The 12,757-nt window shown below is 45.7% G+C and overlaps 1 protein-coding gene across 1 annotated transcript in view; it reads right to left on the bottom strand.

Moving 5' to 3' along the window:
- LOC126538462 (DNA mismatch repair protein Msh6-like) overlaps nucleotides 1-12,757 on the bottom strand; it is a 463,753-nt gene that overhangs the window by 107,598 nt on the left and 343,398 nt on the right. The window contains exons 22-23 of the mRNA XM_050185304.3: nucleotides 12,223-12,392; nucleotides 553-669 (exon numbers count right to left, since the gene is read on the bottom strand). Of these exons, the coding sequence (XP_050041261.2) occupies nucleotides 553-669; nucleotides 12,223-12,392 (287 nt within the window). The remainder of the gene's footprint in view (nucleotides 1-552; nucleotides 670-12,222; nucleotides 12,393-12,757) is intronic.

Below are 12,757 nucleotides of genomic sequence, written 5' to 3'. Positions count from 1 at the left end.
GTAGATGCTTGGAATTGGCCATTGTGTGAAGCAATCGCTCGGATACCCTCAAGCGACTAGCCACACCACCAGGCTGTTGTGATGTAAATCACCACTGTTGGCCTTATCATCAATCAGTCAAGCTGAGGGTATTTAGCATGCTTATTGCTACTTCAACGCTAGAAAGAGTAAACATTTGATTATCAAAATGTTAACGAAAGCATGCCCCCAACCAGCAGCCTCATGTGGCCTCTAAGCGAAAATGGAATGCCCCACGATTTAATAATTATGATATAGTTTGTGCATGGGAACTGCATGCACCAATTCAGCAGTGTGCCTCCATTGCACATCAGGAACTGCAATGTCGCTCTTGTGTGAGACTCCATCAAAATATTTCTTCACTTAGCCAAGAAACACTGTCTTGTGCGAAACCATTCTAAAGGAACAAAAACTCTTGTTCAGGGTAACAGCCAATCCCTGTCAGTTTGCCTTCTTCATAGGTGTTAGGGAAAAACCATTCAAGCATTAAGTAGACAGTTTTGAAATTTCTTGCACCACAATGCGAAAGCTCACCTGCGGTCAAAGTGTTCAAAGATGCGGCGCATGATGTCCTTGATGGCTGCCTCCTGGGACTCCTCAGCCAAGGCTAGGTCTGCCACAAGCCGCTTCAACTCCTCCGTGTAGTACCGTCTGTCACACAGATGCAGGGCCAGTCACAAGAAAAGGCAGACTCTAGCTTTGACAGGATGCCTGCTAGCATGCTTAAATAAAGTGCTCTTGAATTTCGATGGCCAACAGCCAAGTACAACTAGTGTCAGGCACATTCCACAGTTTCTTGGGGTTTACCACATTACTAAAAGTTATCTTGGTCACCTATACGAGGTAAATTTTTCTTTACACCATACAGAATTTTAAAAATGTCCTGTGGCCGATAGCGCAATTCAGTCCTTATGTTGGATTACTTGAAGTGGCAGACATTGCTTACATGTGAAATTGAAATGCATAATTGACTACAGTTCAACTCTGATATATCGAATTCCAAGGGTATTGCAGAATAGTTCCTATACACAGTTAACCTCGTTATAATGAAGTGGGATGTAACAAAACAACAGATATAACGAAGTAAACGAAATTCTCCTTGAAATCTCTATAGAGATCTATGTATTTCAAACCTAGTTTTAACGAAGGGAAATTCTCCTTCGAATAGATATACCGAACTAGATTCGTCTCGTAAGCCAAAAAACACCCGACAGTTCTGTACCGAGTACATTGCTTTCCGTGGGGTTTGCATTTGGCACTCATTTGCTGCGACAGTTCAAAACTCGCATGTTCCAGCATCGAATATTTCGTCAAGCAACACTGGTCTTTTTCACTGCCACGCGTAGCTGTGCAACTGCACACAAGCAGCAGCTCACTATGTTACTTCTACACTGACCTCTATGCCTCTCGCATGTGCCTGGCTCCACAATCGACGCTACCTGGGGCAGTGCAATAGACTAGTGCATTCACTTCTCCATGAGGTGCGCCTAAGCGTGGCTTGCGAGATCTCCCCCACGCATTCTCGAGGGGTCACGTGCAAGCCTGTGCGAGTCGCGCCGTGCTGCAAGGCCACGTGCGGCGGTGCGAAAGATTAGTACATTCACTTCTCCCTGCGCTGCGCAGCATGGGATGGCTGCTGGGCGTTGCATCCAAAATTGTTTCAGCCTGGGTGCAATCTCAGAGGCCAAGAGCCGGCCAAGCCAAGCTGGCGCAGCGAAGTTCGTTTGCCTCCTAGACCACACAGCGGAGCCCCGTGTTATGTGCCACATGCTGTTCAACTGCGACAAGCTAAGTGGAAAGCAGATGCGAAAGCACATCCCAATGGAACAGAAGGCAGCTCGCTAAAGGCTGCCGCATCAGGTGCTAAACAGTCAACAACTGAATTTTCGTACGCCCAAATTTTCGGACGTCTTCGCGGCACTGCCACGATCCCTATAGAATCAATGTATAAGGACATCTGAAGTTTCGGACGCTCGAACCCCCGGCCGTCCAATTTTCCTGACTTTTTGACGCGATGGAAGGTCCTTTGGCTCCTCGCGCAGTGCCCTTGCGAAGGAAATCGACTTGCAGCCGAAGCATATCACCGCTTTGAACCACAACTAGCCGAATCTAGCCGTCACACACCGGTTTGGTCTGGCCACGCTTGCTATGTTCGCCGCCGCACTTCCACCTCCGGCAGAGTTTCCGGAGCGGCGCCATTTCGTTTGTTTGCGCAGGCCACGTTTTGGTTAGCATGGTGTGTGGTTGTGCTGTTGTGTCAAGTGTGCTCTGCGACGCTAGGCCTAGGTGCTTCGACGCTCATCAGCGAGCTCCACTGTTCGCCATTTGGAGGATTTCGCTTGCCTTTGATGGCCCCGACTCCATCTTCGTTGTCCTCGCCGATGGCATCAAAGCGCGGAAAGCAGTACCATCGGTTAACGATGGAGAAGAAAGCCGCCATTATTAAGCAGGCTGACATGAGCAAGGAGTTCGGCATTTGTAAGCAAACAGTTTCTGATTTCCTCAAGAACAAGGGCAAGATCTTGAGGGCTGCCCGACGATGCACATGTACATAATAAACCGGCCGTCGGCTGCATACAAAGTTTTTGAACATAGCGTATAGCCACTCCATTGATGCTTTGGCAGGGTTTCGGAAGCCTGGTACTTCGCCCTATACCTCTAAATCCGAGAAAAAAAGAAAAAAGGTGCGTTTTCTTGTATGCATTCATTTTTTCGGACTGCCTGAATTTTCAGACATTTTTATGTTCCTTAGAAGGTCCGAAAAATCGGTCGTTGACTGTAGTTGCATTTGGAAAAATTGGATGCACTTTGTAGACGATCACAAGGAAGAAGACGGGACAAGCGCAAACTAACAACTGAGGTTTATTCAACGGAAAAACTTAAACATCAGTTCATGCCCGCACAGGCACATCAGGGTATCAGCAGCAGATAAGAGGACAAAAACCCCAAAATAAGAAAAAACTCAATGGCACAGTTCAGCTAATCATACTTTCTAGGAAACGTGCCTCCCTATAGTAAAGTATGACCGATGTGTCACTGATGCATGCTTGTCCCTTCTTTTTTATATAATATGCCTCTAGAAGTTCCCCTGCTTTTTCGTTACTGCACTTGCGCAGGATCTTAACCTGGTTGAGCACAGGCCTGCGTTTATGATCTAGGCAATGCATGGGTCAATGCAGACTGTGCTCTGTGCCATGCTGGTCTCGACAGAGAACCACAACCTGTCACTCGCAATGGAGATTGACGTCTACGCCCTGTCAGAGCCACACATACCGACGTCCGCCACTGCAAGTGAGAGTCAGAACATTCAATTTTAATGACTACTTGTTATATGTTTAGTGAAACTGAAGAACAGTATATAAATGAGGTCTGGCTCGTTTTTCATGCATGTACTAGCTGTTTGAATTTTTCATGTGTGTAAAGGATTCATAGTGCGTAAGATTACTTTGTTGTTGGTTTTTATTAGTTAGAATTGTTTCTTGAGATAAATGTTTTTTAATGTTTGCATAGTGTCTCTGTCTGTTTCTGGAACACTGAAATTAATGACTGAACATGCTGAAACTCTCTATCGTGGTTGCAATCCTCCGGCGTGAACAGACATCTGCAAATGTGTAGATACTGGTGCCGATCGAATCCCAATATCCCGATGTGCTGCAGCCACTTCAATCGCATGTTGCATTGCAGAGGGACACAATGTTGCAGCTTGACATGTTGCTGATCGCTAGATTTGCAGCCCACAACATAACAAGATGTCATGAGTCACCGGCAAGACCTGTATGATAATGTGAAAAACACGAAGACGTCGGTCGATGAAACGGAGAAGGAACCCGTAGGCAAAAAGCATGTGAAGCGTGTGAAGCGCGACAGAAAAGAAGAAATGAAGAAAAAGGAGACTTGGTCGAGAAGCAAGACAGTGGCATCTCCAGCTGTGCTCTGGAGAAGGGAGGCAGCAGCTTCAGGGACCACGGACCGGACAGGTAACATTCATGAGTTGGCTAGCGACCACTCCAGCTTCTGAGCCTCAACTGTGTTGCCGTGGCTGCGTTCCACGGCCCCGGTCCAACTCCACGCTGCCGTAACCGGTTGCTGTCCTGTGCCATGAAGGCCATTGCCTGGCTACGTTGGCGGCACAACAGCTGTCTGGCCCAGACGGCATAGGAACCACACAGGCCAACGTCCTTTGCCCCGTTGAACTGGAGTCTGACACGACTGGTGACGATCAGAACCTTCGTTTGCTCGTGACGTCACGTTGGTTAGTCAAGCGGAGGAACAATATGTAGTTAAGGGCTTGTTTGTTTTGATGTGTATAGATAGTTTTTTTGGAGTGTCTCGTGTGTGTAGAGCGTTTATAGTGTGTCAGGGTAGCTTGCTGTTTATTTTATCATGACATTCTTTTTTTTTTTAGATAAATGTTCTCTAACATATTTGAATTGTGTCTCTGTACATTGCTGGAGCACTGAAATTCACGACACAAGGCAATCCATGGTGCTCGTGAAAAGAAAGCTCAAGACCAACACTGCCTACTCAGCTAGCGTCAGCACATTGAACATTGCAACACTAGCAGACGACACTTGCTATGTGCCAGAAGTGCTTGTGTGGGGTGATAAATTGTCACTGTGTATTTTCTTTCTGTTACTTTCTTAAGGAAACAGGTTAATCAATATTCCAACTATTGCAAACAACATTTGTTCACTATAAAGTTGGAAATATGATTGATGGCGGCACCTGGGTAGCATCTTTTTTGTGCAGTTTTTTGTTAAGGGGGGACACGGGTCTTAGAGGCCGAAAAATAGCAGAAATGTCACTTTTCTGAAAATTTTATTTTTGGATTCTACAGTGTCAAATGCATTATCTCAGAAATTTTCACGCATCTTGAACCAATATTTTAGACGTAATGGTGTTTTATATCAGGTCAGCAAGCTGTACTTTTACCAATAAAAGCCCAAAAAAGGGCCCTTTTCCGTGACGGGCAGTTGCTGTTCTAAGTTTCAGATTGGAGCCATCTCGGTCTTGTTTGAAAGAGCGAGTCTTTTTGTTTATTTTTTGTGCCACCACTACTCTGTCTGCAGAATGGCTATGAAAAAAAAAAAAAAAAAAAAAAAAAGCACGCGAGTGAGTTGTCCCGATGAGCAATTCCATTCGTTGACAGAGACACGTGACCGTAAGAACTCCACACCATTGGCGGAATTTCGCTCTCTGCACAGGCCGCTTGGGTGTGTGCAATGCAGCATGAAACGATGTCACATTCAGTTTGCTATGAACCCTGAATTCAGCGAACAGAAGAAGAAATGAGTGGTGTTAAACTTTTGAAAGTGCGTAGTAGCTTTGGAAGATGCCAGCAACAGTTCACTACCCGTGCAGAGCACCGCCGAAGCCTCCCGCAGTGACTGTGGAATAGGCTTAGCAGATGGACGTGGTTCTGGCAGCGGCTGGCGTTCGCATGGCATTCCAGCACAAGTACTGCAACCTTACAACTTGGAGAAGTGAAAGGCGAAGATGGCTCAAAAAAAGTTGCAAGACTGCTTCAATGTCGGCTACCAAGCGAAAATGGGATTTTCTTGCTCACGCTGATGCCGCCCCGGCTGGGTCGGATATGAAGCAGACTCGATTCGTTATGCTAAGCCGCAATACTATAAAATCTCTTCTTGTCTTGTGTACAACGCAAGTTTCGGTGCCACAGTGGGTAAAAGCAAACATGACTGCAGTCTCGCCGTAGAGAGAGTCATCTCATGTGCAATCTGCCGCGACGCCAAGTCTGCGTGGAGTTCACCACGCATGAGCGGTAGTCAAACGGGCGCCCCGTTCCTCGCAAACAACCTCACTGCACATGAAATGCGGAGCACCGAGAATTCGCAAACAGCATTAAATGACATTTTTTTTTTTGCAATAAAGATATACATCTCGTGCGGCGATCTGCGTTGATGCCGCATCGACCAAACGCGCAACGCATTCCTCGTCAACAATCTCTGCTGTGTGCGAAATGCGGAGTACCAGTAATCCACAAAAGACACGCTTTTTTTTCTCTATAATAAACGTTTCACACTGCGGCATACATACTGGCGCATGTGCAAGGGCCATGCTAGCCTGTTACAACTTGTGACATGTACATACTTCATTATTTTCTAGAAGAAATCGAGTTCTCTGTGTTTCTCTCAATTTTCTAAAAACTAACTTTTCACTCAGCCTGCTAGTTTGTGGCAACAATATCTCATGATCCAGGTGAACTACAACTGTAATTTTTTTTTATATGGAGCTAAATACCTAATTGAAATGCTGCAGCCAGATCCCTTTTCTTCCCTTCAGACTGTTTTCTATTTTTTTTGCTTTTGTTCTCTAGTAGCTGTACTGTAAACAGTGAACTTTGATTTGAGACTGCTGGCAGCATTTCAATCCTTACACACTCTGTGGTCTACTCATGCATTATTATTGTTTTCTCCCCAATATTTTTTTACCTATTGTCTCCACAAACAACAGTATTGGACTTTTAATTATCTTCATAATTATTTACTCTTATCAAAAAGATAACCACATTTTTTTTGTAATCAGCTCAAGAATATGGATAAGACCATGTCTTTTAATTAAATTTGGTCTAAAAATAGTAAGATAGCTCTATACACCATGTCTCCCCTTAAGAATGGGTAGCCAAACGGATAACTTGCCCAACTGGCATCAACAGGGCTAACTACAGAGAACTCTTGTTAAGATGAACTCGGTTAAGGTGAATTCTTACAAATAATGAACATCATGGGAACATTTGTTTGGTTTTCCATAGACTAAATGCAAAAATAAATAAATAAAAAATATGACATACTCTTTGGTTAAGACGAACATTCAGAGTGACTGTCACTGCTACCGATATGCCTCGATATACTGGAGTCCTGTGGGGCACATGACCCTTGCAAGAGGCGAAAACAAGAGGAGGAAACAAAAAGAAATTAAGTGACGTTTCATTTCGTGAATGCGGGTGATGCGCAAGTGTATAGATGCTATAGCGCACCCGAAGCTATTGGCCCTTGGTGCACCTAGATGCCTACACTGTCCGCATCGCAGATCGTATTAAAGATAGGGCTTGCATGGAAGCACTATATGCAGCAGCTACCAGAGTAGAATGCCCCCTTGTAAACATTCGCTCACTAACTAATGTAACGAGCATGGACACATCAAACTCGATGACCGTTGATGCTCTCCGTCAAAACGCTGTCGTGAGGAATTGCGGCAGCAGCGGCGAGTGAAGTGACCTTCGTGCTGTCTATCGCTTCAACGCAAACTGAGCGGCAAGAACACAGCGCACACAAAGCTACGAGCCATCGGCCCACGTAGACTGTGCCCCCTAAGCAGATCACTGTCAAATAAAGCCCGCACAACTGTGCATGGCCAAAGTGCAACGCCTCACCCCCTCCCTCCCTTCCCCTGGTGCGATGCGTGCGACGGAAGACAGCGCGTGCCTCCAATGTTTCCTCTCTTACACAAGCGAGATGGAGCTGCCATTGTTGGCTCACTATCGCACACAGCGAATGGTGCGCAAGGATGATGTTATCATGAGATGAACCTCGTACATCCGTACCTCAAACAAATCCTGTAGTGACTGCTAGAGAAGGTCAACACACCGCGCCTCTGCCTACCTTCCTCCTCCGCAATGCTTTGCCTAATTTTTCATTCCCACTTCACTCAACATCACCTAGACTTTCCTTTAGGTGATGTTCCTTTGCCACCTAGAATGTACCGTGCATCTTAAGATACCACATAAAGTAAAAACTCATTATAACGAAACAGGATATAACAAACTAATGGATATAACGAAGCAATCGTGATTCCCCTTGAAATTCCAATAGCTGCCCATGTATTAAAAACCTTGTTTTAACGAAGCTAAAATTTCCTCGCAATGGGTATAATGAACCTTTTTTTACAGTGCAGCTCTAGAGTGCAGCACGGCGTGCCTCGCCATCATAACCAGCTCCATAGCCAGGGCCAGCGCGCTGCTCTAGCTGCGCGCGCTCGTGGCGCCATCTCTTGCGCACGACGCGAGCCTTGCTCTCTTCGCTCCTCCACCAATGCCACCCATGTGCGGCGGTAATCAGAGCACCGGCTCGGTGGTGGCTGATCTCGATGATGTGCTGCTGCCCAAGCCGAAATGCATAGCTGCCGACGTTCGCCACTGCGTGTACCCCTTCCCCCATCCTCTTTTCCATGTCGGTGACGGCGCGAGAGCACGCGGTGTTCTCCGGTTGCCGAAGCACTGGCTCGGTATCAGCCGATCACGGCGCGCGCCTCCCAAGCCGAAACGCAAAGCCACCGTCTGTTCACTCGCTAGCAGCGCCAGCGACGTCAGTCAGTTGTTGCCATCACTTCACAGTTCAGCGGGTGCGTGCCTCCGTTTGATACCACGTGTGTGCTTGGTAGGGGTGGCACAAGGTGGGGGCACGCGATTTGTGAGGCATATCACATTGACAGGGAAGGTGATAACTGTGTCAGCACGGCTTCACTTGCCTTGTCCAAAAGAAGAAAAAATTTCGTTACAGAACAGTCTGCCACATTTTGATTAGAATGTGCTTGTACTGTTTTAACCCTGTGTGCGCATGCACCAACGAAATGTATATATGTACCTTCGCTCGCTGTAAAAACCTCAGTTGATGTTTCGCGCTCGTCCTGCCGTCTTCTCTGTCTGTGTCCCTGCTATATTGCGCTAGTCTTTTGAATAATGATGACAAACCAACTAGCCCAGCTTTCTGCCTTGAGTGCCAAGCTACGCTCCGTTTGCGATGGCTGGTGTGAAATGTTCCGCACTAGACGGATTGTACGAGGCTCACAGACGGCTTATATTATAATATAATCTGTCTGCTTATATAAGTATTTTATTCTCAGCCAGTTCATTCTGAGCCATGAGCGAGGCAACCGTAGGAAGTCCTTCGTCTGCCGCTGCTGCTAAACGACCTGCTCGAGCAGAGGCCCAGCACCATCGCCATCGCCGCCAGAATTCAGAGGTGCACTATGCCGAACCAGGCATTGGTGCAGCAAATATAGCATATATCCATCTACTTCTCCGACCACAAAGCTACCTTCATGACAATCAAGAACTGGGAGTGGAGTGTTTCTTGAAGAAACGAGGAATAAAGAGTTGTAACTGTACCTACATGTCTTGCTCAAATTATCTGCCTCAGTATATACAAAAGACGAAACAGCTGAAGAGCTGACCTCCAATTTCGCATTAGGAAGTAACGTAATCGTCAGCAATATTTTTTTATCACAACGAGCATTTACTGATTATGTTGGTGCGCATCAGGCCAATGTCCTATAGCGTGCAACATTCGCGTCTCCCATGCACATCTCCTGGCCTCCATTTTCCAGTGGAACTAGTGGACCCGCCCACCCAATCAACCCACAGTACAATGGATAAAAAAATTCCTTACTAATCGTTCCCAGTTCGTCCTTGTCAATAACGTCTCCTTCGAACCCCTCCCTGTCACTTCAGGTGTCCCTCAAGGCTCAGTCTTAGGACCGCTTCTTTTCCTAATATACATTAACGATCTTCAGCTGCATGTATCTTGTCCTATTCGTATGTTCGCTGACGACTGTGTGAACTCTACTTTTGAGGCCGCCGTGGCCCACAATACGCGCAAATGCCGAAATGAAGTCAAACTTCGCGCGAGCACCATTCCTGGCCCATGCAGCCTGCCAGCGCCATCTTGGTGTCGTTTTGACCGTGAATTCTTTTCTCTGTTTTGCCGCCTTGCAAAATGGCATCGATGGCGCGGTTGAGGGGCTATTGGCATTTTCCCGCGACATGATGCGGAGCGCTGATTGGCCGGAGCAGCGCGTTCAAATTTCGCAGGCTAAAGTACGCCTGCCATTGGCTGCTGCGAGTGCGGCGGCGGCTGCTCCCTTTGATGCCGCGCCTGCCGCGCTCACGTCGTTGTTGCCCCTTGCTCCGTCCGCCTCAACATGAGCTTGCGAGCTGCTCATCGCCTTGCGCTATCTTTTAAATTATTCTCTCAGCCATTTTTTTTTTCCCCCGCTAGTTCGTCGCTGCACGCGATGCTGGCAAAGCCCAAGTCAGTGCAGACGTTCGGTGCACAGGAGCGCGATATGTGTCTTGTACGAGCATTGAATTTCCGATCTTCCGCAGCGAGTGCTGACTGCGTAGACGCTTTTCAGCGGCGGAACTATGCTTTCAGCTGTCGCCAGTCGAAAATCCAGCACCTTGAGTGTGCCTGGAGCCGCAAGAGCTAATTAGAAGCTCCGCAAGAGCTTCCTAATACAAAACATGTGTTCAACTTTAAGGCCCGTTTTCTCGGAATGGATTTTTTTGCTAGAAGTGGTGCTGGGGAAGGCGATATCTCAAGAACCGCTCTTCAGATTTGTATGCGTTTTTTTTTATTATGTCCCTGAATGACTTTGCCAGGGGGTAACAGGCTTCTTTTTTTGAAAGCTGGTGCAGTTAATTTATAATTAATTTTTGATGAATGTGGTCATTACTGGCTACATCAAATTCAAAGTTGTCTTAAAATTTTTTGGAGGGGAAATTAAAAAAATAGGGCTCTTTAGCCCTCTGGGATATCTATCAAGGGATGATCACAGTGAATTTCAGCTTCCTACGATGTCCTGGCATTTCTCCAGGCTCCTCCTCAGGCATATACATGAATCACCTAGTTAGACCTCAATAACTCGAACTAATAAACACATCTTCATGAAACTTTGCAGTTCCTCATAGTTCAGTGGTGTGAACGTACCCTGAAAGTTTCATCTAGATATCTTAAAAAATAAAAAAGTTCGGTCTCCAGGGTAGCCTCCCCCCTTAAGTCATCCCAGTGCCATTTCACAACAAATGAAGATCAAATCATTGCGTTTTTTGCACTTCGATCCTGAAACATTGATGAGTACAATAAAGCTGTCCATTTTTAACTGCACCTCATAAAAAATTTTACAATGGGCTTTTCGCAAAAGTCGTTAGTAAGACGATATGTATAGGAGAGCTAAAAAAAACTTTTTACGTTCATTTTGGCGTATAAAAATAAACCAATAGCTTTATTGCTCAGATTGGGCCTTTGTGAACATGCGGATGTAAAAATCTTGGCGAACTAATGTGTAATTAATTAATTAATTTGGGGAGGATCATTAGAGACTGTCAATTGTTGTAACTCAGAAGCTATAATAGATAGCACAAAACTAACTTCAGTTATGATATCAGCATAACAAATAACACCTTCATGGCAAATTTCACCAATTTATTCCCACAAATAAAAAAAAAATAATTTTCATTGCCAAGTCCCCCCTTAACGGCATACTGAGAACATGATAAAGAAGATGTGTGAGGAAAGACCTACGGATTGGGACCGTTACCTACCAGCATTATTGTTTGCATACAGAAAAGTGTCACAAGCAAGCCTCAATTTTTCACCCTTCTAGATGCTGTATGGACGCACTGTTAGAGGTATGGTTAGATATACTCAAGGAGGTATGGGCAAATGAAGGACTCAATACTGAAGTCAAAACGAGACTTTGACCACCTCTATTGTGCAACACTTGCGACCCCTGTGCAGGTTTCTTGCTAAAACATCGCATGTGCATTAGGTTAATACTTTTTTTAGGTGCTTTAATGTAATTTCCACACTAGTTTTGGACTTCAGAAACATAGAAAGGGGGTGCGCATTGGATTCGCGGGCGTGTTAGAATTGGGCAAATGCTACCAAATGAATCACTGATGCGTGTTGGCATTTTTTATGTATCTTGTTTAATTCAACTCACCAGGTAATTTTATAAATTTCATCAGTCCCGTCAAGGTTGAATTATTAGAAGTTGACTGCATAATGAAATTTTCAATATAATGAAGTATTCCACTTTTTGTCCACAGAACCCCACATATCTCAAACAAATATATCAAAACTGGTGTCATCCTAAATATGAAATCTAAGTGGATACGCCTTGGAAACGCCTTATCGGCACCAATTTGTTAATGGGAATATGAGCCGTAAGGCAATTCATTAAAAAGCTAATTAGTGCAATTTTATTTAGTCGATTATGCATTTATATTCATTGGCATGGGATGTAATGTTTGCCCTTGAGTAAACTAGCGCAATGACTAGAATTATGCTAAGCGCCACAAGTGATTTTTTTTTAATTTGTATAGTTAAAAGAAGAACACACACTTGGTATATACTGGCAGTGTGAACAGGCAAGTGTGTGCTCAGCTGCATTGACCACAACTACCTGTAGCCCTTGCGCTGTCCCTGAAGCTGGTAGGAGGAGTCAGCACGCCGGGCACAGGACTCGGGCACTTCGATTTGGAAGCGGTTCTTGCCCGAGCCCACAAAGGAGGCCTTGCAGTTGAAGTGGCGGCTTTGTTGCCCCAGGTAGTCCTGCAGGGCCTTGTTTGCCTCCTGCAACATTGGACCCAGCACACTGTGGTTGCCAGCAAGTTCATGGGAAATACATGCAGAAGAACAGAAGAACTTCAGTTTGGCCTAGTTGACATTGCAGAAAACCCACCTTTATTTTTTAAGCATTAGCATATTTATGATACTTCATGCACTTTCTGGGGGCTATCTATCTATTACAGGGTTTGAAACCAACCCCCGGACCCATCTTGGGCCACCAAATATGTCATCCTTATCATCAGCCAGGCTACGCCCCCTCGGGCATAATCTTCGTGGGCCTGCCATGCTCGGTATAGGTAACATTGGGCACCACACCCAATAAACACCGACGAGCACAGCTGCTTGTGTTAGTCATCATTCGTCACCAC

The sequence above is a fragment of the Dermacentor andersoni genome, chromosome 4, assembly GCF_023375885.2.
Source record: "Dermacentor andersoni chromosome 4, qqDerAnde1_hic_scaffold, whole genome shotgun sequence".
NCBI lineage: Eukaryota > Metazoa > Arthropoda > Arachnida > Ixodida > Ixodidae > Dermacentor > Dermacentor andersoni.
The sequence above is the reverse complement of the archived record's forward strand: the minus strand, read 5'-3'. Positions and strand labels throughout refer to the sequence as shown.